Below are 26,359 nucleotides of genomic sequence, written 5' to 3'. Positions count from 1 at the left end.
TGAGGCCAAAGATTTTAGGAGTATTGTGCCCCTACCCCTTGCTATTTTCCTTCTCAGTCTCTGTCTGAAACCAGCCATGAGCCCCTTATGCATGGAAAGTGAATACCTCTGCAGCCCCAGGGCCTCCATGAAGGAACATCTCTGGCTGGGCACATCCTTAAGGGGTGCTCACTCCTGACACCCTCTCTGCCCCAGACCAGGTGAGGCACTGCTGGAAAGGCGCAACCTCCAGGCACTTGTACTGGCAGAGCTCTTTAAAGATTTCAAAGTGGGGCCATATCTGGTGTCTTTTTGTTGCCAGGATATCGCCATGAAGTAGGCAGGGGAAGCACTGATCCGGCCACTTCACACATACAGCTGAGGCTCAGGTAAGTGACTTGTCCAAGTTCACCTAGTTTCAGGTCCTTCACCGGAGGACTGCAGGACACACAATGGAAATATAAGGCCTCCCCAAACTCCCAACCCATCTGCTGAGAGTCTACTCATTTAATTTCATTTAAACCTCTGAATCCCTTACCAAGACAGCTAACTCAGAGATAACTACCAAAACAGCAATCAGCATCGTGTGTCTGACCTGAGGAACAAGTATGCACCTGCCAGCCATAGAGAACCCCCAATGGGGCCTCCCAAGGCTCTGTGACCCCATGGATATGTATCAGGCAGGACATGTATAGAGATTTTCTATTGTGCTTCTGGACTTTGAAGAAATATTTCCACCTGAAGGCTCTGTTAGGCAAGTTGTTCTGTCTACACCCAACCCACCCCCAGGCTTGAAGCCCTAAAGAATCCTGCTTCAAGTCTTAGCTGGATACTCAGGCTCTGCCAGGAACCAGCCAGCTTTCCAGCCTTCCGTCCCAACAATTGGCTGGCAGCAGACCCAATGAGATGGTTGAGAAAAGAGCATGGGGCCTGTTCCGGAGCCTCTTCTACCCACACAGGTCAAGGGAGCCGCTGTCAGCAGTTCCCTGTGAGTCCTTGGGGCCAAGGACCCACATTCAGTTTTGGAACTTTCCCTTTGAGAGAAAGTCAGCACCTGTGTACACTCTGCTCTCCCACTTGCCGAGCATGTATCTCACTGACATTTTTTTTTTTTTTTTTGTCTTTTTGCCATTTCTAGGGCCGCTTCCGCAGCATATGGAGGTTCCCAGGCTAGGGGTCGAATCGGAGCTGTAGCCACTGGCCCACGCCAGAGCCACAGCAACGCAGGATCCCAACCACGTCTGCAACCTACACCACAGCTCACGGCAACGCCGGATCGTTAACCCACTGAGCAAGGGCAGGGACCGAACCATCAACCTCAAGGTTCCTAGTCGGATTCGTTAACCACTGCGCCACGACGGGAACTCCAACATTTTTTTTTTTGTTCTACCTGGAATTAATTAAAATTTTCAGAGATGGCAAACTAATGTAGCAGGTCCTTTCTAGTTTTCAGACCAGTGGACACTCTCAACCTTCTGTCAGGAACAGTTTTCTCCTGACTCTGTGGGACTTTCGGCATTTTTGTTTGCTGGCTTACTTCACTCGTGCCTTGTTTTGGTTCTGTGCATATGCCTGGACCACTGGCCAGTCTGGTGTCTCTCTTAAGGGCAGGGACCATAAGTCAGTGCCTCTGTGATCATAGTCCCTGGCATGTAATAGCATATTTAGTAAAAGGAAACGAAGATTAAATTTTGGGTACAGCAAGTTAGCAATCTGTATTGAAGGGTTTAGAGATATGTGTACTTTATGGCCTAGTCATTCCATTTTCAGGGGTTGCTTCTAATGAAAAAAATCAGAAATAAGTGAATTCAAGAAACATAGTATTATATAAAACCTAAACATTGGAAATATCCTAAATATCCAATAACAGAATGACTAAAAATTAAACCTATATTCATATATGCAGCTACTAAAAACCATATTTTCTAAGAACATTTAATGAAAATGTTTTTTATATGACATAAGGCTGCAAAACTGGTTAGACAACACAATCAAAAATTTTAAAAATACATTAACATATGTGTAGAAAAAGAAACAGATAAAATATTTCTAAAAGGTAATAGAATAAACTACTGAGTAGTGTAATTATGGGTGATTTTTCACTTTTTTTTTTTTAATGGCTGCACCTGGGGCATACAAAAGTTCTTAGGCCAAGGACTGAATCCTACACTGCAGCTGCAGCAATGCTGGATCCTTTAACATACTGCATTGGGAGGGGATCGAACCTCAGCCTCTGCAGCAACTCAAGCTGCTGCAGTCAGATTCTTAACCCTCTGTGCCATGGTGGGAACTCCTAATTTTTTTCTTTCATGTGCTTGTATTCTCCAGATTTCTTTATAATAGTTTATAATACTTTTTAAATACTCTGTAATTTATAGTACATTTATAACTACATAACATATAAATTATAATCATTCATAGTATACTTTATAATAATTTTTAATTGGCTAGGTTACCTAATATTTATTTGTTTTTCCAAAAAGCTACCACCTGCATTTTATTTATTGATTTTATTATTCTTTGCTAATTTAATCTTTCTACTCCCCATCCTACAATTTTAGCTGATTGTTATTTTAAAATTTTTCAATTTGATCCTTAATTCATTTTTTTTTTTCTTTTTGGGCATGTCTGCAGCATGTGAAAGTTCCCAGGCCAGGGATTAAACCTGTACCACAGCAGCGACTAGAGCTGCGGCAGTGACGACACCAGATCCTTAACTCACTGTGCCACAAGGGAACTATTTTAATTAATTTTTATTCTCATTTATCTGTTGGCATAATTACTTATGGCTACAAAATTTTCCTCTGAGTACTACTTGAACCACATAGTCTATGCGCGATCTATGGTTTTTCATTATTACTTTAGCTATTTTAATTTGATTTTTATTTACTCATTTATTCAAGGTTTGTATGTTTTCATAGAAGTTTGGGTTTATAAAATTATATTCTAGGTGGTACAGATTTTTGTTGTGGTTATTTAATTTTTTCTTTCATTTCCATTTTTAGTATCTTGTGATCATATATATATCAGTATCTATATACATATATATTTATGCTCTTTATACTTTGGAATTATTAGTGTTCACAAACTAATTTAGGGAATCGGAAATTTTTTTTTTTTTCGTCCTTTTAGGGCTGCATCTGTGGCATATGGACGTTCCCAGGCTAGAGGTCAAATCGGAGCTGTAGCTGCCAGTCTGCATCACAGCCACAGCAAGGCCAGATCCAAGCCGCATCTGCGACCTACACCACAGCTCACAGCAACACCGGATCCTTCATCCGCTGAGTGAGGCCGGGGATAAAACCTACATCCTCATGCATACTAGTCAAGTTCATTACCACTGAACTACAACAGGAACTCTAGTAATCATTTTATATAATGAGCAAGATAGCAAATGTTTTTGAGTTTGTGTGCATACAGTTTCCCTCTCAACTATACAGCTTTGCAACTAGAGCACAAAGCCAGCCAAAGACATGAACGAGTGAGCATGGTTGTATCCCAAAAAACTTTACTTACAAAATCAGGCAGCAGAGCAGATTTGGCTGGCACTTAGCTCTTCATGTTGGCATATTATTTTTCATTAGGAAGGCCCATTTTCATTAAATGAGGTAATGCCATTGTCCCTAAAGCAATCTTAAATTAAGAACATAATCTTAAATTAGGAACCCCTGTTTACTCCCTTTACTGATATTTTAAATTTCATCCTTTCTATGTCACTTTGTTGTAGTTATATCTCTTGTTTACTGTTTTTAACTGGATACTACTTAGTGATAAAATCCAAAGCCTGGAGCTCCCTTCATGGCTCAGTGGTTAAAAACCCAACTAGCAACCATGAAGATTCAGGTTCTATCCCTGGCCTCACTCAGTGGGTTAAGGATCCAACGTTTCCCTGAGCCGTGGTATAGGTCACAGACACAGCTCAGATCTGGCGTGGCTGTGGCTGTGGCTGGCAGCTGTAGCTCCAATTTGACCCTTAGCCTGAGAATTTCCACATGCCACAGGTGTGACCCTAAAAAAGAAAAAACAAACAACAACAAAAACACAAATCCAAAAGCCTTAAAAGAGGTGAGTTTTATCTCATTCACATTTGTAGGCAACGCATAGACGCTTTCAGTTCCTATGTCTTATGTTACTTTTTTCTGCCTACAGAATTTAATAAACATTTCACATGTTTGTATTAGTTTCATGCCCTCTCTCTATATATGTATATTTATATACATAATGTTCTGAAAATATGCAATGGTTATATTTTTGTTTTAGTTTTCCTCTTGATCACATTTAAAACCACAAATGTAATTAATACACTCCTCTATACAATTAAATTAGCATGTTTGTATTTCTTTTAACTTTTTCTCCCATGAATTTACACTAAGAAAAATGATATAACCAACTAAAATTGGATTGTAAACCCGTATAGTACACTTTATAATAATTTTAAACACCCATTTGTCGTTTCTTCTTTGCCTCATTAAACATTCCGACGGTGACGATTGGGATTTTGGCAGTCCCGCTTCCAGAGCTCTCTAGGTAGTAAGTACTCATGACATCGCTAACAATCAATGCCATCTTTCTCCCAATATGTTCTTTTTCCTATCAGCCTTGGCATAACTCTTCCTTCTCGTCAGTCCTAGAGGTGTTTCTGACTCTCTCCGTACCTTTTTACTTTGGCATGTGTTAGACTATGCCTTAGGAGTTCGCTCCCCGCAGAACCTTTACCCAGACCATCTTCCACATGGCAGCTAGTGCGGACAGGTGTGCCCAAAGGGGTCAGGCCTCCAGTGATTCCCATATCGTCCAAAAATCAGCCAAGATCAGTCTCCTTCCCAGGCCAACAGGTGGAGGCAAGCAAAATCTAGTGCGGGCTGCTTGGTGGGAACGAGGCGACTGGGGGGGGGTCGGGCGGCGCTGCTGCTCTTCTGGGCTCCTGCGTTTGGAGCGCGCACCTACCCGTGAGCGCGTCTTAGGGGGCGGGCCCGCCGGGCGGGGCTTGGGGGGAGGGTCCTCGGAGCTAGAGGGAGGGAGGGAGGTGGGAGGGCGGGTCGGTGAGCCGTGGGTGGGGCCTGAGGGGGCTGAGTCTTCGGAGGAGCACCATGCGAGTCCTCGAGGCTCCGAGGGTGGATCCTTAGGGCGTTCCTTCAGGAACCCATCCTTGGGACGCGGGGCGGGACGTGGGTCCTCGGGGCTTGTGGGACGGGTCCTCCGGGACCGGGGCCGGTTCTCGGTACGAGGGGCGGGGCATGGGACCTGGTCCTCAGGACGAGGGGCGGGGATTGGTGGTGGATCCTCCCGGCGCAGGGCGGGACCTGAGTCCTAGGGCCTCGGGGGGCGGGTCCTCGGGGCGGCGCGCGCTGGCGTCCCCCGCTCCTCCCGCGCGCGGCCCCTGGAGTCCCCGAGGCGCGCGGCCAGCCCTGCTCGGGCTGCTGCACTCCAGCTGCCCGGCCGCCGAGCAAGCGCGGGCCCGGGCCGGGGCCGGGGCCGCGGCGAGGGGCGCCGCACCCAGGGTCCTTCTGCAGCCCTCGTAGCGAGGAGCGAGGGCGAAGACGAGGCTAAGTGGAGCCGGAACCATGAACCGGAGTTTCCACAAGTCTCAGACCCTGCGCTTCTACGACTGCAGCGCGGTGGAAGTCAAGAGCAAGGTGAGCCGGGGTCCAGCAGTTTGCCTACCCCCCTGCGAATGAATGGGCGCCCCGCAGGGGACTGAACTGTGCGAGAGGGACTGGCGCCGGCGACAACTTTGGAGCGCGGCGCGGTCGGTGGAATGTGCGGGGGTCCCCCAGTCCTTCCCGCCCCCCTGCGCGCGCACAAAGCCCGGCAGCCCGATAGGGTCCAGCTGGAGCCGTGGCTCTCTGAGGGCCGCGCGGCCGCCGGACCCTTCGCGGGAGCTGCTCTTTTGTTCCACAAACCAGCGGCGACCCGGCGCGCCGCACGGTGGAGGGGCGACGTTTCCGGGGCTACCCGAGGCTGCTCGGATTCGGGGCCGTGGAGGGGCCTCGGGGGCCCGGGCGAGGGGAGGGCCCTGACCGCGCCGCCGCCCTCGCTGAGGAGGAGCCTCGGAACCCGCAAGGGGGGAGACAGGCTGCGGATCTCCGACCCCTGGACTGGACCCCCAGACCCCGGCCCCGCCCTGCGTACCAGCCCCTCAGCCTCTCGGCGAGCCCCAGGCCCAGATTCCCCCGGCGCGCAAGACCGGCGGCCCCTCCCGCTGCCCGCGCCCTGGCCCAAGCTTGCCCGAACTTGCGGGTGGCTGTACGTATTTGGATAATTGGCTGATAGGATCTGGCGCTTCTGCCCTTTGCGGAGGCGGCTCCTTTGCTGCAGACGCTTTTGTCTGCGAGGGTCTCGGGTGTCCGTGGTGAACCCCGCAGCAGAGGAGGAGCTGCAGTTGTTCAGGGTCCTGGAGGAGGGGCCCCTCGGGCTTACTGCTGCCTGAGAGCCGGTTCTTGCCCTTTCTCTCTGCGCGCCCCCCACCTCGGAAAGCAAAGCAGAGGAGCCTGAGTGGTGGGAGAAGGAGGGTGGGCTCCGACCAACTCCGCGCACACTCGAGTCTTGAGGCTTGTGTGCCCTGGCCCAGTCTCTAGGAAGACAAGTCCAGCGGTTCCCTGCCTGGGCTGCCCCTACCAGCGAAGGGGGATGGGGGTCCTTTGGTGTAAGATTCCCAGGGTTTCCTCCGAGAATTGGTGGAGGGGGCGCGGGTTATCTCCGCGGGAACCTCAACGCAATGAGTTGCGGAATTTCATCACCATCTCGTTGAACAGTGTTTTTATGAGATCCTCATGTCCAGTTACTCCGAATACTAATTCTGTGACCCTTGCCCAACACTCATCCCCTCTTCTAGCCCCAGAGTGCCTTCCCATACTGCCATCAGATGTGCCGGCCGTGAGTTGTGGGACGGGAAAGAACCGACAAGCATGAGTGAGGGCACCAAATAATTGACGTTTCATTAGCTCAGTGGGAATAAGGCTTTTAAAGCTCATTGTCCACTACAGTAGCCACTGAGCACTTATGGTGTTTCATTTTAACTTTCTGTTTTGAGATCATCATAGATTAACAGGCAGTTGTGAAAAAGAATACAGAAACTCCTCCAAAAGTAACATCTTGTATCACAGTGTCACACCTAGGACCTCATTAGACTTGTTCACAAGTGTTTTTAGGTCATGCACTTTCATCAGTGTGCACATTCCTGAGACCCAGCAGTCACAATACAGAGCACTTCCATCTCAAGGGTATCTTCTGCTGCCCTTTCATAGCAGCTATTTGATTCCAAGTGTGAGTTGATTAGCATCAATATCATACACTCTTCCTGAGTTCCCTGTGCTCAGTAGCCACATGCAGCTTGCAGCTCCCTGACCAGATGCAACTCCAGAGGGTCTATCCAGAGGGGACAGCCCTGGAGGAAATGACCTCACAAAGCCTTATCCTACAGTGCTGGACTGTTGACACTGTGGGCCAATGGGTTCTGGAGAGTTGAGTCTGCCTTTGCCCCTCGTTGGGAGCTGGGGGCTGTGGGTGTTCTGGTAGCCCAGTGGATGGCCTTCTTGGCTTCCCAGTGAAGAAGAAGGGGCACTGCTCCATGCCCCAAGCCTGGGTTGAAGTTCAGATGCAGCGAATGCTCCCCAGAGGTGAATGGCAGAGCCAGACTTTTGGTTGAATTTGGGAGCAACCCTGGCCCTGGGCCCTGTTGGGCTGTCTGGTTATAGACACACCACTAGCAGCAGCAGCAGCGGCCTTTTTGGATAATGGGGCTTGCCTTACTTTTGTCCAGGGGGTTCATGTGGCTCTTCCCTCTGTATTCGGCCTTCCACTGACCCCCTTAGTAGTTAATACCTAGAACCATTGTGTCTGTCTCTGCAGGGGGTCTTGCGCCAGCTGCTGTTTTCAAAATATGGGGAAAAAAAACGTGATGACAGTGATGTCTTTATCCAGTCTAAATGTAGCACCTAGCACCTGGGTTTGTATTTGGATAAAATAGTGCCAGGGAGCTGAGCTCAGCAGGTTTTGCCACCTACCTTGTGAGCTTTCAGTCAAGTTATTTAACTTTTCTGAGTCTCAGTTATTTCATCTGTAAAATGGCCATTGTGCCGGTTCTGCTTACCTCCTAGGATCAAATGAGGTAGTGAATGTGAAACCACTTTTAAACTGAGAGCAGGAGTTCCCGCTGTGGTGCAGTCAGTTAAGAATCCAGCTGCGAGGCTGCAGAAGCAAGAGTTTGATGCCCGGCCTGGGAACTTCATATGCTGCTGGGACAGCCATTAAAAAAAAAAAAAAAAAATGTTGAGAGCACCCACTGTTGTAAGAATTAAGCACTCAGATCAGGATTCTATGGCGTTTCAGGATATTGGGTCTAAAAATCACCTCTGATCCTCTCAGAATTTTTGGCATTAGCCATGTGCCACAGCTGGTCAGTTTCCAAAGCCTTGGGGACTTTATCTTGACCTGGTGCCTCAACCCCTCCCCCAAACATTTCAGCTTTAAAACCTGTGACTGGGCTCCTCCTACGCCGTCCAGCAGCATGCACTTCTGATTCCCCAGTTCTGGTAGTGGGACTAGCGTTTCATGGTCATTCTGACTTCTGCCCCTCTTCCCATGAGGCCTGAGGGGGCAGGGGTTGTGCCCATGTCTGGGGGTGTAAGTCTTGGCCCATCAGAGGGCAGCAGGAAGGCCAGTGCTGAGGGAAGGGTCTCTAGGGGGCAGAGTAATTGGAGATGACTTGTTTGAGGAAAAACAGAAAGTCACACAGATTAGCTGTGAGTGCTGCAGTGGCTTTAACTGTGTGTCTTGTCAGTGCCACCAGCATGTGCTTGTGCCTGAAAAATCTGAAAGCACGATTATCCCATCTCAGCCCCGAGCCCTACCCTCTGGCTGGAGGCCCCTGCCTTAAACCAGGTCCATGTGGTCCCAGTTTCCTTACCTCTCAGGTCTCATCCTGGTTCCCCTTGGCCGCTGGGCCTCTGGCCATGCGGCTTTCCCCCACCAGCAATGCTTTCTCTAAGAACCTGCCCTATCTTGGTGGCCCCCTCCTCTAAAGCCCATCCGATGCCTTTCCCAGGCGGAAGCTTCTCCATCCTCTGAGCTCTTCCCCATGTTTCTCGTGTTGTGGTCCTTGTCATGGTGCTGGTGACAGGGATGGAGGACTCTGTTTTCACTCGCAGGGCTTGTTGTGTCCATTGTGTTTGGGGCAGAATAACACTGCTGAAGGATTTGATCCAGTTTTGGCTGCTTTGTTTAGATAATGTTGGAGGCTTTTTTGGATTCTAATCAAACACAGCATTGTAGAAAATGTAGAAACCATGATAGGCATGAAGAGGGGTAATTGTCACACCCAGCGTGTTGTCACATGTCCTCCAGCCCCTTTATATGCACGTTTACATGCAGATGTCTTTGTTTTACAGAATCAGGGTCCTATTTATAGATATATTATTCCATAGCCTGCTTTCCCCCTTCAGCTTAGCAGTGTATTCTAAATGTTTTCTCATGTCATTAGTATTTTTAGAAAACACATTTTTGAAATGGCTGCATAGTATTTCATCTTATGTATAAACCTTAATTAATCTAACCCTATCTGGGTTATTTCCAATTTTTTCTAGAATAAACAATTCTATGTATAACATTTTTATATTTAAATCTTTTATTTAAAGATTACATGTAGAATGTAAAGAATATATATGTGTGTGTGTGTGTGTGTTGTATGAACTGTAAAGAATACTGATTCGCTTAACTCGCAGCAGAACTCTTATTATTTCTTTAGGATAGATTCCTAGAAGTGAAATTACTAAGTGAAAAATATGCACATTCTTAAGGCTTTGAATACATATTGCTTCCAGAAAATCTCTTCTGTAAATGTTTCATGTCCACCCCCTCTCTCCCCCTCCCTCCTTCCCACATTAGGTATTTCCTTGTTCTTTCTCAATTGGATAAATGAAACGCTACCCCCACCATTGTTTTCATTTGTATTCTTGGGTTATTAGTGAATAGAAAATTATTATAGTTGTTAGCTATATGTATGTCTATTTTTAGCGGCCTCTTTCTTTCCTGCATTCTTTTTTGTTAGTGTTCTTATTTTTTATTGAGTTCTAGAGCTGCTTTCCACCGGGATTTCCCAGTGGGTGCAGATGATGCTGAGGTGACAGTGCCTTCAGTCCGCATGTTTCCTCTGGTCCCCAGATCTTATCTCTGGCTGAGGTTGTTGCTGCCTGGCCTCGCCCTTCCGTCTGGTGGCTGGGGCCTTGGCCAGGCCCTCCCCGTGGGGTGCTTGGGCACTTGCCTCCTGTGGGCCAGTTGAGAACCGCCTGACATGGTTTGACTCACCTGTGTGTGCAGCTACACCCTTTTAAAGATTCCAGCTTGTTTATATCTGCGCATGTCTGTGTTTAAACAGGTTTGGTGACTTGATGAGGGGAAGTTGCCTCTGGAGGGGACTTTCCTCAGGGACCCAGGTGGGGAGTGTCAGTCTGGGGGGCTTGGGTGGTGCTACTGCCCACCTTCTTGGCTTTTGGGCCCTTAAGCAGCAAAAAGCCCTCTGGGCCGTCCTGGGGGCACCCCAGTTAGCAAGGGGTTTAAGCCACTTCCTAGAATCCATGACATTTCAGGTAGAGGGTTCTTACAGTTCTAGAGAAGGGAAGGAATGCCAGGGATTGGGAGATGCGACCATTCAAGGTTGCTTCAAGGTATCAGAAGCTCTAATATTTGTGAATCACATCCAGAGTCGGCAGAAATGGAGAGGCACCTGACCCGTTGCCATGAAGGGGCCTCCAAGACTTTTAGAGGCAAGCAAGGGAGAGCTTGGAATGATGACAGCAGAGGCATCCATGACTTGGGGGTGAAGGGCCCGTGGGAGTCTGGGTATCTCATTTGTTCAGCTAGCTGAACCAGTATCCACACTGCCTCTCAGCAAATTCCCCCTCTACTGTGAACCTGGGGAGCAATGGGAGGTGCTATACCCCTTTTCAGGCCCAACACTCACCCTACAGCCCTCCTTTGAGGTTTCCCTGAACTCACTGGGGGTATAGAGATGGTCCAGGCTGGACACTGCCTTCTGTGTATAGGTTGTGTTCAGAAGTATTTCTTAAAATTTGTTTAACCACACACACCAGACACTGTTCTAAAAACATTGCAATTGCAGAGATTATTCATTAATCCCCATCACGACCTTGCAAGATGGGTTCTGTCATCACCCCCCTTATACACAGGAGAACACTGGACAATCCAAGTGGCTTTACTAAGCTGCTCCAGGTCAGAGATCCTGCTCACTTTAGCTCCAGACTCCACGCTCTTTACCACAAATCGCCTGTGGCCTCTGGTGGAGGCGGCTCCCGCTCCTCCTCCTCTGAGAAGCCCTCAAGCCAGGTCCACACATGGGTGTTCCCAGCTCATCCCAGGAGAATGAGGCAGACCCCCTTGGGCGCCTCCATGGAAGGCCAAGGCCTGGTACTCTGGGGGAAGAGGTTCTATTTTTCTTCCATCTCTGGAGCAGGTTCCAGCTGTGTGGCCTCAAGGGAAGTCCTGTGTTGAGTAGTTGTTCTCAAAAGTCTGATCCCACCATCCATTCATGTATTCATTTACTGAACACCTCCTGTGTGCCAAGCATGGGGTTCATGCTGGGGTACAAAGGTAACCAGGACAGACAGTATGCCCACCTTAACAGCTTATGGTCCAATGAAGGCTCAGACCCAGGTGGGTGGATGCTGGGCTCCTTCATTCTCTTGTCCAAATTGTCACCAGATCCATGGTTTCACATCTTAAGACCAGAGGTCGCCAGTGCATTCCGGCCATTCTGCCCCCACAGCAAGACCCGCCACAGTGTTCGGGCACCCAGAAACCACTCCCGTCTGTCCTCTGATGTGAGAGAAGCTGTGCCTGCGAGGGTCGCTCTGAGATGAGTTGGGGCATCTTCTCATCTCCTTGCTTCCAGAAATAGCTGGGCTCCAGTCTCTACTTTTCCTCATCTGGGGACTTTCCCCTGCGCTGCATTTGTCAGTAGTATGCTCCAAGGATAACTCCAGCATCTAAAGTGTAAAGAGCAGTGCTTTGAATGCAGCAGGTACCCAAATAAATGTTAGTTGAGTTGAATGCAGATGAAGAACATCTGGACTTTCCTGCTAGCTACTAGTTCACAAGTGGTCTGTTAGGGTACTTTAGAAAAGAACTTCTTTTTGAGAAAGGTGACCAAAGCTGGACTCATCAATTGACTTATTCCCAGGGCATCTCTGTGAGGGGTCAGGGGCCTTGTCCCCCTCTTGCTAGTGCCCTCGGGATGGAAGGGTAGAAGATGAGCTAAACCAAGGAGGAACTTTGAAAGGTCGAAGGAAGCTGATGTTGGTATTGCTGCTGCTGATAGTATCCCCTGGTTTCCTCAGTGCTAAATTGCAGGCTGAGAGCTGCAGGGGTCCAGCTCTGGCACTACATCGGAGCCAGCTCCCATGCATCTCTCATTGTTCCTACACGCTGCCTCTTCCAGAGCCACCCGGGTAGCCCTGTGTTTCCCACAGGACAGGGGTAACAGATCAGGGCACTTGCTGTGGCAGCTGTGACATCTGTTACCTTTGAAGCCTTCTTTCCCTGACCCCTAAATTCTGTGTTTCCCAGATTCCTGGGGCGCAGGGGTATGTCTCCCACACCCCACCCCTCTTTGACCCTCCCCAAGGCTGTGTTCCTCTGGGGCTCTGCAAAGATGCTTGCTGGCAGAGGGGACCAAGAGGATGGGCACTTCTCACCACTCCCCAACCAGAGCATCTGCTCTGTATTTTGGGGTATGAGTGCAGTATTTTACTTGGGGGAAGAAAAAAACTTTTGCTCCATAAAGAGTTTGAAAGCCACCCAGACCCTCCTGCCAGGCCCAGCCCTGTAAATTCTTAGTTTGTTACCCTCCCCAGGTCCATGGGCTGACCTTGCAACCTGATCCCTTCCTCCTCTTACCCAAGAACCTCTGCCATGCCTCAAGGCTGCAACAGCTGCCTTTTTAGGAAACTGTTCCAGCCCCCCTTGACACTGGAGAGTCTCCTGTGTGAAGTTCAGTGTGTGTGTGTGACCGTAAAGTACACTAACCTCCGGCGTGCAGCTTGATGAAATTTTACATGTTGACACACCTGGATGAATGCTGTACACATCACGGTAGGTCTGGAACATTCCAACATTCAAGAAGTTTCCTGAGAGTTCCTGTCATGGCTCAGCAGAAATGAATCTGACTAGCATCCATGAGGACACAGGTTCGATCCCTGGCCTTGCTCAGTGGGTTACGGATCCGGCTTTGCCGTGAGCTGTGGTGTAGGTCGCAGACGTGGCTGGATCTGGCGTGGCTGTGATTGTGGTGTAGGCCAGCAGCTACAGCTCTGATTTGACCTCTGGCCTGGGAACCTCCATATGCTGCAGGTGTGACCCTAAAAAGACAAAAATTTCCTTTATGCCCTGTGTAGTCAAACTCCCTTTTAACATCATCAGGGTCTCTACCACCAGAGATGAGTATGCTGGTTTCATCTTGATGCCACAATGCACTCTGTGTCCACAGGGTCCATCCAGTTGTATAAGTCCAGAGAGCTGTTTTCCTATGGATGCAGAGTATCCCATTGTGCATCCGTCTGTGTTGATGGAGGTCTGAGTTGATGGAGGCCTAAAGCTTCCTGTGTGAGTTCCTCTTCAGTGCACTTGTGATTTTCACTAGCTGTCCTCAATGCTGCTGTAAGCCTGCCAGGGGTGGCCCTGGTCAGTGTAATGCTCGGCCCAGTGTGGCTGTCCTCGACTCAGTGGTGCAGCCTCCAATCCTGGACTGGATTGGATTTGGGTGGAGCAGCTGCTATAGGAAGTCTGAGGGTTCGGGAGTTCCTAGAGGCCTTGAACTGCAGCTTATTAAGTATTTGTTGATTAATAAATCAAAACAAATCAGGGTTCACGTCTTACAGAATTGAAGGGCTCCTGGTCCTTCCTTTAATTCTGGTTTGGGTTGCTGCTTGAGTGCCTTTCCAGCTGTCCTTTACTCTACTCTAGCCTTTGTGCGGCCTTCTGCTGGGCTGGGTGTCCTGGGCGAAGCTGAGACCCGAAGTGAAACAGTCCAGGGCAGCTCGTGCCACAGTCTCTTTGGCAAAGGCGAAGAGTCATCCTTTTGAACATCGCCTGAGTTTCACATCCAGAATGAACACTACACCGCAGCCTTGATCATGGTGGGCTGTGGAGCTGAGCATTCACACGGCCTTCACCCAGGGGACTTGCCTGTGTCGCCCTGCTGCTCACCACATGCACACCTAAGGATGTTGGTGAGTCCCATCCTTTGCCTTTGGGGATTTCTTTGCACCCCTGAAAGTTCTGCCTAGTGATCAGCTATGTTTATCTTCCATTTTATCACGTCAGTAGGCCTGTTGAAAGCTTGATTGTATGTCAGTCAGTGCACAGAGCAGATCTTTTGTGCCTTTGCTTCCAAGAGAGGACATGAGGTACTGATGCACAAGTCCAGAAAGTTCCCCCTCAGATGGCTTTTTGGGGAGATGTGTGCTGTTGTGGGAGGACCCTGAGGTCCCTGGCCAACAGCTGCGTAAGAGAACTGAGAGGACCATTAAAGCTTTAGGTCATCAGCTGTGCTAGAGCAATTCCGAGACTAAAGTCATGTTCGTATCCTGTTTTCCATGGCTTGGGGGCCTGAGCCACTGCCTCCCCACCCACAAGTCCCGACCTCACTTCCCTCACTGGTCTGGAATAATAATGGGGTGTTGCTATGGGACAAAACAAACTTCTCTGTCTGAAGTTTTGTCCCTCATGTAGACAGGGAAGTGGCATCTGGCTCTTGGCAGCAGCCGTACAGGGCACAAGACAGATTTCACAAGAATGTGCTCCTTTGGGCTGGAAGGTGATGCAGAAGCTCGCTATGTCTGGGCAGACATCAAGGGATGCTCTTGTGAGAATGGTGTTTTGAGGAAGCTGTACTTTGCCCCCCAGGAGCAGAGCTGCCCAGGAGCAGGTTTGTCCCTGCTCACTGCATGCGGGCTTGGAGTCACCTATCCCGCACACAACCCTCCCCCACAAGCTGCTTCCCAGAGAGATGACTCCGTTGCTTATCTGTGGTGCCTCTTGTGATTCTTGTCATAACCAGGCTGAGGATTAGCACCTGGCCTTGAGCGTGAACAAGCATGTACTGTTGAGGTTGCCCTGCAGTTCTTCCTGGAGTGGGTTTCCAGGGAGCACACGGTCTCTGGGCTCCCTCTCTGCCCCCGGAGCTAGGTGTGGCCTGGTGGGAGCAGCTGCCGCCCAGGTGATAGCACCCGAAGGAAAGTCCCGGAAAGTGTGACCATCTCTTATCATCAGCGATGTCTCATGGTTACAGCTTCCTTTCTTGGAGCATCAGCTGTGTGCCAGCTTTCTGCCAGGCACTCAGCACAGATGTTTTCCTTGACACTCCTGATACCTAATGGATGGGGGTCTTAACAAGGCTGTTAACTTGCCCAACAAAGGCCCCAGCTAAGTGGCAAAACCACTTCTTAAGCCCTCAATTGCTCCACCATCCTGCTTCCCATCTAGTTCTCATTATCCCCTGATTCCACCGCATGGAAAATAGGCAACACCTACCTGGTTCAGATGTGCTCTGAAGTCACATCACGTGTCCCTCTACCTCCTTCCTGGACACCAGCTCAGGGCTGTGCTGCTTCCTAAATATCCCTCTTTCATCCTGTGAAATCCCCTCTCCTAGGCAGCCCATGAGCCTATGTACAGTCTGCTGGGAGGGAGATGGGGTGGGTGCAGGGAGAGCCGCTTCCTCTGCAGTATTGCAGAGGTTCTTTGCTGCTGTGGTCAGAGTGCCAACGTGACCACCCAGGTCCCTGGCATCCCAGACATGTCACTCAACAGAGGCCCCTTGGATTGCCAGGCTGGGAGTGGGCAGTGCATGCTCAGCTCAGCTCTGAGTCCCCATCCAGAGACCCGGATGCATAGCTTGTCTCCAAAGCACAACTTGGCTCTCATAAAATTATAAAAAGGTGGTTTTGGAGTTCCCGTCGTGGTGCAGTGGTTAACGAATCCGACTAGGAACCATGAGGTTGCAGGTTCGATCCCTGGCCTTGCTCAGTGGGTTAAGGATCCAGTGTTGCCGTGAGCTGTGGTGTAGGTCGTAGATGCGGCTCGGATCCTGCGTTGCTGTGACTCTGGTGTAGGCCTTCGGCTACAGCTCCAATTAGACCCCTAGCCTGGGAACCTCCATGTGCTGTGGGAAGCGGCCCTAGAAAAGGCAAAAAGACAAAAAAATATACATATATGAAAAGGTGGTTTCATTGTGAAAAATGACCCTGAAAAATAACCGCCTGCCAGTGATGGAAGAGAGAGGCCTGAGAAAGCCATGACCCCTATTCAGAAATTAGGAAGGTGGCTCAATCGAAGGAGGGAATCCTTCAGTCAGGGGCCGACTGCATGCTTCCTGCCCTTTGACAAATCCACTCAGGCCAAAAGCCTCACCTTATTATGCTTGCAAGCATGGGTCTTTGAGAAGGGCTCAGTACATTTCTACGAATGGCCATGGAGGGTCTAGCTGGGTGTGCACCTTCTCCAGGTATGCTTGGCCTGGAAGAGCAAAACCCCAGATACAAGCTGATCGAGTGCAAGCTGGTGAATAGCTGCTGTTTGCTGGACTCTCACTTTCAGAACAGCATAAAATTCGTATTCGATTCTCACAACAAGTTTGTGAAGAATACACTTTGTCTTGGAGTTGCTGTCATGGCTCAGCAGTTAATGAACCCGACTAGCATCCATGGGGATGCAAGTTCAATCCCTGGCCTCACTCAGTGGGTTAAGGATCCGGCGTTGCTGTGAGCAGTGATGTAGGTCCCAGACGCAGCTCGGATCTGGCATTGCTGTGGCTGTGATGTAGGCTGGCAGCTACAGCTCCAATTCAGCCCCTAGCCTGGGAACCTCTATATGCCGTGGGTTGTGGCCCAAAAAGAGACAAAAAGACAAAAAATAAAAAAGAGTATACTTTGTCCCTCTTTTTCGAAGGAGGAGATATGCTTGGAGAAGCTTAAATTATTCAGAACCTGTGTATTAATCTAGAGCCCTGGCTTCTGATGACTTGTTGTCTGTATTGATAAGGAGCCATTGACCCAGGAAGCCCATCTCCTGCCTCAGCCATCCCCTCCCTGGACAGTGACTCTTTTCCTTGCATCTGAGCTCATGTCTGAATATTACCTCACTTTCCTGCTCAGGTTGAGCTTCCAGGCTTCTGCCTGAGTGGATTTCTTTTCCAGGAAAGTTCCATGAAGGCAAAGAGAGATGACCCTCCAGTCCACCAGCTCCCTCTTAGCACCAGGGTCTTCCTTAACCCTACCCCATCCCCCAGCTTCTAGAGCTGCTTGCTCTGGTTCATGCTGCTACCACCATCACGGCCCCTCTCTGTCCACGCTGTCAGCTGGTTTGGGCATCCTCCCTTCCCACGTGGGGCATCTCTGCCCCTTGGAATTCTTCCCCCACCACTGGCACTCTTTAGGTCTTGTCTAAATTCCCTCCTGTACTAGCCTTAGTTCCTTCATTTACTGGCCTTGTGCCTCTGTGCAGTCATTGAATCCTTCCATGTCTGAGTATCCTGGTCTATAAATGGGAACAGAGACACCACTGGGTCGCTCTTAGGATTAAATAGAGCAGGAATACAAAGCTTGGCACTTGGCACTGACTACACCTTCTCTGCCACAGTTTAGCAGTGCTGGGCCCACTGGTGCAGATCACATATGTAAACTAGAGAGCACATTCATGAGCAGGGGACTGTGTGCACACCCAGCTGGAGCACACACAGAGGCTTACGGAGGTGACCACAAGTGCAGGGGGTTCTCCGTTCCCAGCAGTTGTCCAGATAGCCTCATGCAGAACTGGGTGCTTATCTGAGCAGTTCTGCAGGTGCAAACGGCAGCACCATTGTTGCTCTGGCTTGAGTTAGGTTGACAGGGCAGAGCGAGGGACCAGGCTCTGCTGTTGGTCCCATCCCATCTGACTCACAAGTCTGTGGCCAGATTTTAAACTGTCCCAGTGTGTCAGCCCAGGAAGTCAGCCCATGGCTGGGTCCCATGCTTTAACAGATGGTGTTAGGATGACAGCCTATGCTACCTGGTCATTCCATACATAATTGGAGGTCTTTCCATGGTTTTCTATATGACATGTGTGTGTACACATGTTCCTTGGCCCTGTCCTGAAACGATCACGAGGTGCTTGCGTTTACCATATAAATGCACGCTCCTGAGCTCTTTTACAGTTGGGTATGGACCCCCTTCCTGACAGAAGCCCTGACCCTGCACTAAGTAGGGGGCTCTGATGGTCTCAGGGGAGTCCTTTCCTGATTGGTCTGAGATGGGCATATGACCCTGTCCTTGATGATGAGATGTGAGGTTCTTCTTCCTCTGAATTTTGTGTTGTTACTCCGGGACCCACCTCGGTGGGTAACAGGACGTGGCCCTACCCTCCTGGTTCTGGGGCTGCCTTGGTTCCCTCCAGCCGTAGTGTGGGTGATGTGCCAAAGCCCTCTGTTCCCCTGATTATTGCTTTCCTCATACCCACAGTTTAAACCAGGGCTTCTTTGTTTGAATTTCTGTTTGTCACTACACACTTGCCACATGTGATTACTCTTCAGCATCTCATCCTTGGGTTCTCAAACAAACCATCAGACTCATGAGGACACTTAACACTAGTGCTGGGCCTGGCCCATACTGGGCATTCAGTGAAATCTTATTGAATGAGTGAATGGATGAATGAGTACTAAAAAATAGCCCATAGCAGTAACTAGTAAGATGCTTACTGGGATGTTTGTGATGCTGCTTTTTAGGCTTTAGTGTGCACCTGGGTCACTGGGAATATTGTTAAGATGCAGATGCTAGAGTTGCCGTCGTGGCGCAGAGGAAACAAATCCAACTAGGAACCATGAGGTTGCGGGTTCGATCTTTGGCTTCACTCAGTGGGTTAAGGATCTGGCATCACCGCGAGCTGTGGTGTAGGTCACAGATGTGGCTTGGATCTGGCATTGCTGTGGCTCTGGTGTAGGCCGGCAGCTGTATCTCCAATTAGACCTAGCCTGGGAACCTCCATATGCCACGCACGGGTGCAGCCCTAAAAAGACGAAAAGAAAAAAAAAAAGATGCAGATGCTGATTCCTCGGCCTGGGGCCTGAGGTTATGCATCTCTAGCAGCAGGTCCCAGGTGATGCTGATGCTGCAGGCTCAAGGAACACATCTTGAAGAGGAGCTAAGGTTGTAGAACTCCCTGTGTCTGGGCCCAGTGCAGAGAGACTGTCTTGCTGGCCAAAGGTGGACCAGGTGTACACAGCTCCCTGGGCTCTTGGCTCAGGCAGGGTTCCCCAGCCCAGGGATGGACCTTCCTGCTTTGTTCTGTGTTGCACCCAAGTAATTTTCCACCTTATAGGGATCACACTGTACATTCAGCATTGGACTGTTGGGTTGTTTTTTGGTTTTTGTTTTTCACTTTCCATATTGTAAAGGCTTCCTTGAATCTATAAACCCTTTCTAAAATAGCACTTATGTTGGCGTCATCGTATTTCATCCTGGGAACATACTTCATCTGTTTGATGAGCTTTTACAGTTTTCATTTTTCATCACTGTGACTATTCTAACGAAGATTTTCCATCAGAATCTATCTGTGCCTCCCATGACCTACAGCTGCTCTCATTCGAGAGGCCTGGGGTGGCGCTTGGTGTGGGTGGGACCTTGTGGGCGGGGCCGCGTGAGGGTGGAGTCAAGTGTATTACAGCCTAGCTGGGGGCGGGGTCTCTGCCTCTGGGTCCGGAGCGCTGGGCTGGCATCCTGCTTTGAGTGGCACAGAAAGCTGGTAACGGGTGTGTATCATTTTAAGTCTGCGTTGTAAGACAAACTTTAATTAGAAGGGGTCGTTCGAGTGTGAAATAACATTGTAGGCCCCTAGACCCCCCTCAAGAGTATTTTCTATTCAAGGTAAACACATTTTACAATAGGAAAGTGAGCTGAAGATTCTTGGTTGGTTCAGCCCCAGGCCAGTGCCAGGGAGCAGTCAGTGGGTATCGGAATGAGAAGATTTAGCTTCTAGGGTCCTCCTTGATCCCTCGAGGGTAGTTTCAGGATAACTGAGAAGACCTCAGCCCTGAAGGATTTAAGCACTGCTGCCACAGCAATTGTTAAATTATTACAAGTGATCAGGAGCAGCTAGCCTGCTCTGAGTGCAAAGCTTTACATGCCTTGTTTCTTAAAACCTCACAGCAGCCCCATCCTACTGATGGGTAACAGAAGCTCAGAGAGGCTGAGGGGCTTGCCCCAGGTCCTCTAAGTCCCAGAGCAGTAGCGTGAAGACCAACCCATCCAGGACTCATGCAAGGGACCCAGTGGGCCTTTTGGCTGTGAGGGTCTGTGCTCCTAGGCAGTTCCCAGCAGATTATGGAGTGCACGTGGCCTCTGTTGTCCCATGTTACTGTTCTCTCCTTTCCCCTTGGCACTTACAACCTTCTAACATACTATATGATCTACTTATTCATGATTCATACTAGTTGCTTTCTGTACTCACAGTGTATAGGGTAGTACCTGCTGCTGGATAAATAAGAGCAGGGCCACTCCTTATACTAGTTGTCCACTCAGAAAATGTACTTTGAGTGCCTGTTCTATGCCAAGGTCAGTGGGAGTAAAATGGAGACCACATTTTTCTTTTGCAGCTGTAAAGCCTAGCTCATGAAAATATTTGTTCAGTGAGTAAGTTCCTACTTGGTATTTGGAAGTGAGTTCAAATGAAGAGACACATGTCACCTGAAATGACACTTTTGTAGAAGTGTCCTGGTGGTTCTTGGGTCACTCTCTTGTGAAAGGGGGCAGCAAAAGCAAATGATGCTTCTCAGATGTTCTCCTCTTTCTAGCATCAGTTCTGCCAAAGGTCAGTGTTGTGGGGTGGGGAGTGGGTGGAAGTTGGCCTCGGGGGCTCTGGCAGGGGGAGTCTGCCTTCCTGCAGCAGATGCACTGTACCCACTGTGTGGTCTGTAGTGGAGGGCACGGCCTGATGCTGCTGACCCCTGAATCCCCACCAGTTTATCCGGAACAGAAGGTCAGTGGTCAGAGAGACTGGCAGAGGCCCCGCCCCCAGTGAGGCTGTAATAGTTGGTTCCACCATCATGTGGCCCCGCCCACAAGGCCCCACCCACCCCAAGCGCCACCTAAGTCACTCTGACCACTGACTCCTTGGAAAGTGACTTGAGATCAAAGGGTTATTTCAAGAAAACACAATACCTTCAGGCAGCCACTGGGTCTCTGTGTATTTAACTGGCACTTACTGTTGAGCTGTGCCATCTGAAACAAAGACATAGACCAGAAGTTCCTGTCGTGGCTCAGTGGTTAATGAACCCAACTAGCATGCATGAGGACGCTAGTTGATTTCCATCCCTGGCCTGGCTCAATGGGTTAAGGATCCGGCGTCTCCATGGGCTGTGGTGTAGGTCGCAGACGCGGCTCGGGATCTGCTGTTGCTGTGGCTCTGGTGTAGGCCGGCAGCTAAGCTCCTTTTGGACCCCTAGCCTGGAAACCTCCATATGCAGCGGGTGCAGCCCTGAAAAGACAAAAAACAAAAACAAAAAACAAAGACACAGACCAGTGTATTACACCTTAAAGACCACCACATCACACTCCTTTGCAAGTATTCATTGGAATATTACCTCCTTGGATTTGCTGGTGAGAACATCTTCACTTTCATGGTGACATGTGGTATTGGGGGCAGTCTGGCATTTGGCCCCAGGTTGATGAGATGGGGCAGGGCTGGTGGGGGGCTCGGGACCTGGTTTGTGACCTCATGCTTATATCTCCTTCTGCATCCCTGTTTTGTCAGTCAGTGTCAACTGATAGCATTTTATTTTGAAACCGGTTAACAGAGGTTTAATTTTTTTTTAATTCAGTGAGGATTTGAGTGCCTGCTCTTTACCACAGACTGTGCTGTAGCAACCAGACCTTGCACTCATGGGCTTCTGGTCAGGTGGAGATTTCGTGCTATCATTCATATGGTAATTAAAAGTTTGTGGCGGCTTGGAGTTTGAGAGGTATCTTAATAAGTGACTCAGCTACTCAGCAGATTTTAACAGGTAAAGACTCCTCCTTAATGCCTGTCTCCTGTGGCCTTGCCTGGTGAGTTTGACAATACCTCATCACGACAACCCCGTGGGCACCTTACAAGCAAGGAGCCGGGTGACTTGATTTTTCTCAAGTTCAGGGGTACCTGCAAGTCTGAGACACCTGCCCCATAGGACCACAAGCAGGCAGCAAAAGAATGGGTTTTTTTACTTGTTTGTTTGGTTTTTTTGATCACACTCAAAGTATGTGGAAATTCCCAGGCCAGGAGTTGAACCCATGCCACAGCAGCAACACGAGCCACACAGTGACAATGCTGGATCTTTAACCTGCTGAGCCACAAGAGAACACCAAGAGAATGTTTTTAAAGTATAGCAGATAAGTAAAAAAAACACAGAGTAGATGAATGTAGACAGTGTACTACTATTTGTTTAGAAAAGAGAGGATTTAGGTACAAGTCACTTATGTTGCTTTCACATGCGTGAGATACCTTTTGAAGGGCACATATAACTGACATCATAGGTTCCTGTGGAAAAGGGACTGGGAGACTATTCACTGAATATCTTTTGAATTTTGAGCTATGTGGTTCTGTTCCATTCAAGCCATAGCAAGTGACCGAAGATGAACCTTGAAAACACTATGCTTAATGAAAGACATCAGACACAAGAGACCATATATTATTGTATGACTCTATTTATGTGAAATGTACAAAATAGGCAAATTCGTAAAGAAACAGACTAGTGGTTTCTAGAGACTAGGAGTAGAAAGGCATTGAGAGTGGTTGCTAATGGGTATGGGGTTTCTTTTTGGGGGTGAAAAAATGTTCTAAAATTAAATAATGGCAATGATTGCACAGCTCTGTGAATATACTAAAAACTACTGAATTTGCCCTTTGAAGGTATGCATTGTATTTCCTATGAATTATAGTTTATAGAGCTATTTTTCTTTTAGCCTTCCCCTCAAAGAATAATTTTTTAAGCAGCCAATTCAAAGCTGATTGAGAGTTGTGGTCAGAAATATGGAAACCCCAGATGGTGGTAGTGGACTGGTGCCCATGAAGGCTTTGCCTTTTCTCCAGGCAGACAGTAAGCCTCAAGTGACCAAGGGTCAAAGCATCTGCTGTCAGCACACATCTTTAGAAGATCAAAACCTTTTTAGGACTCAGGGAAGGCCCCCCATTATTGCTGGCCCTTGCAGAGGAGAAACAGGATGTGAGATTTAGTCCAAGCTGGTAGGGCAAGCTTTTCCAGTTTGAATTGGTCCAACAGTGTTGGACTGGAAAGGGAGACAGAGGGCAGGTACTCTGAACAGGGTAGAACTTGCCTCCCTCACACACCCATCTCCACCCTGACCCCAAACTGCAAAAGGTCCTCACAGTCCCTCTTCTCCAATTTAGAGACTAAAGCTTTATATGAATGATGTTTCTGGAGGCACAAAACTCCGGCGGTATAAGTGTATTTTCATCATTCCATGTCACGTAACTCCATTAATTCATTACCGTTACCGTAATTATATCTTACTTTCCAGGTTAAAAATATTAAAAATGTAAAGCTCTCCTTTTCTTGATACCTAAGGAGTTCTCTCTACACCCATCCATTTTTTTTTTTCTTTCTCTTGTTCTTTTTTGGTTGCCCATGCAGTTCCAGCTACAACCTAAGCTGCAGCTGTGACATGCCAGATCCTTAACCCACTGTGGGCCAGGGATTGAACCTGTGCCCCAGTGCTCCCAAGATGCCCCGATCCTGTGGCACCACAGCAGAAGCTCCTATCGATATGTTTATCCATTTTGTATAGAAACATATTTAATTCAGAGCATGAAATGCTCATTGGGTGTGTGCTACAAATCTCGTTAGCTGTCCTCATGCCCACAATTAAATTGTAAGCTTCTCAACAAGAAGTGCCCTTCCAAGCCCTATACTGAGAGGCTCAGAGAGAGTGAGAGATTTGCCCAAAACCATAGAACTACTTGATTCCAGGCTGCCTGGAAATAAAACCCCATTTCCTGACTCTGGTGCTGCATTCCATCTGCAGCCAAGCTGCTGCCACTCCAAGCCAATCAAAAATTTCATTGTTTTTACAACTGAAATCATGGTCCCCAGGTTTCATCTTAAACTCACTCAGCTACTATTTATTTACAAACTCTAAATGGCATGTTTTTGATGATTACCATGTAGCTCTGGCTTAATACCATCCCCAAAGAGACTGTGGCACCATTTCTGAGAAAAGCAGCTGACACCCTCCTGTTGATCTAACATCAGAGGGAAGGGGAGGAAAATTATAAACAGTACAGTCTTTTGCACTTGGTCTTTTCACACTGTTGTCTTTCTAACTCAGGAGGGCTCCTGGGGCCTGAACCGCAAGAGATATCCCTTCAGGGCCCCAGGGAGGGTCAGCTAATAACTATTTCCCTCACTTGGGAAAGGCTGAGAGAGAAATGCGCACACGTGGCTGTGTCTCTACCAGCTACGGGGGGGGGGGGGGGGGTGCACCACAGAATTGTTCATTTCAAGCGGCTGGGAAGAGACTTCTCTCCCCCCTTCATAGATGTAGACAGCTAAAACCCAGAGGTGGAAAGTGTTCAGTTTTGATAAAGTCCAATTAATCAACTTTTTTCTTTTGTTGCTTATGCTTTTAGTACCATATTGAAGACATCATTGCCTAAACCAAGTAATGAACTTGTCCTATGTGTTCTTCTAAGAGTATTAGCTCTTACATTTAGGTCTGTGATCCAATTTTAATTTGTTGTATGTGACATGAGGTAGGCATCTAACTTCATTCTTTTACATGTGAGTATCAAATTGCACCCAGCTCCATTTGTTGCAAAGAAAAACTATGTCTTTTTGTGACTGATTTCACCGAGCATAATGTCCCCAGGAGTCACCCTTGTTATATAGCAAGTGCCAGTTTTCCTTTTAAATTTTCTATTGTATATATATATATATATATATATATATATATATATGTAGACACACCACATTATGTTTAGGATTCTTTATATCTTCTGAGTACAGTGGATACAGAGTATCCACCGGCTCTATATCCGGGGATTCAACCAACAACAGATAGAAAATTATTCAGAAAAAAGATTCCAGGAGTTCCCATCATGGCACAGCGGAAATGAATCCGACTAAGAACCATGAGGTTGCAGGTTCGACCCCTGGCCTCGCTCAGCGGGTTAAGGATCTGGTATTGCTGTGAGCTGTGGTGTAGGTTGCAGACGTGGCTAGGATCCAGAGTTGCTGTGACTGTGGTGTAGGCTGGCAGCAACAGCTCCTATTAGACCCCTAGCCTGGGAACCTCCATATGCCTTGGGTGTGGCCCTAAAAAGACAAAAGACAAAAAAAAAAAAAAATTTCAGAAATTACTAAAAAGTAAAACTTGAGGGAGTTCCCGTCGTGGCGCAGTGGTTAACAAATCCGACTAGGAACCATGAGGTTGCGGGTTCGGTCCCTGCCCTTGCTCAGTGGGTTAATGATCCGGTGTTGCCGTGAGCTGTGGTGTAGGTTGCAGACGCGGCTCGGATCCCGCGTTGCTGTGGCTCTGGCGTAGGCCAGTGGCTACAGCTCCGATTCAACCCCTAGCCTGGGAACCTCCATATGCCGCGGGAGCGGCCCAAGAAATAGCAACAACAACAACAACAAAAGACAAAAAGACAAAAAAAAAAAAAAAAAAAAAAACTTGAATTTGATGTGTGCTGGCAACTATATACAGTGTATTTACAACTATTTACGTAACTCTTATATTTATTATGTGTTAAATGTAATCTAGAGTTGATTTACAGTATGGGGGTGGGATGGGATATGTGTAGGTTATATGCAAATACTATGACATTTTATATAAGGCACTTGAGCTTCTTTGGATACTTGTGTCTGCAGAGGGCCCTGGACCCAATCCCCTGCTGATAGAGGTATGACTGACTGTATTTATCCCTGTTTAAAGCCTTTTTACTCTGTGGATGGTGTCCTTTGATGCACAGATTTACTTTTTATTAAGTCCAGAGTCTGTCTTTTCTTTTGTTACCTGTGCCTTTGGTGTCATATTGAGAAATCGTTACCAAACCCAATGTCCTGAAACTTTTGCTTTATGTTTTTGTCTTAAGAATTTTATAGTTTTAGGTGTTACATTTGGTCATGGCTCCACTTTGAGTTAATTTTTGTAATGATGTGAGGTGAGGGTCTAACTGCGTTATGATGAAAGCATTTTATTTTAGAAAACATATTGGTGTGTGGTACCAATTTTAGGTTTTTATTTTTACTTCCCCGTTATATCAGATCTGACAACTTGCCTGTAAATGAAGGAATTAGCAGGCACAATTCATTGTTGTATAATTCTCAGTACAGCTACCAGAA

General features: G+C 48.2%; 1 protein-coding gene across 1 annotated transcript in view; it reads left to right on the top strand.

Moving 5' to 3' along the window:
• The first annotated feature begins 5,370 nt into the window (after positions 1–5,370).
• The window catches only part of PARD6G (par-6 family cell polarity regulator gamma), an 89,746-nt gene continuing 68,757 nt past the window's right edge, over positions 5,371–26,359 (top strand). Inside the window, exon 1 of the mRNA XM_013993972.3 lies at positions 5,371–5,615. Coding sequence (XP_013849426.1) covers positions 5,544–5,615 — 72 coding nt within the window. The 5' untranslated portion in view covers positions 5,371–5,543. The remainder of the gene's footprint in view (positions 5,616–26,359) is intronic.

This window comes from Sus scrofa, chromosome 6, assembly GCF_054392235.1.
Source record: "Sus scrofa isolate SSC_HxYL_T2T_F1_AM1 chromosome 6, Sscrofa_HxYL_maternal_Yorkshire_Landrace_v2.0, whole genome shotgun sequence".
In the NCBI taxonomy this organism is placed as follows: Eukaryota; Metazoa; Chordata; class Mammalia; order Artiodactyla; family Suidae; genus Sus; species Sus scrofa.
This window is presented reverse-complemented; position numbering and strand designations above follow the sequence as displayed.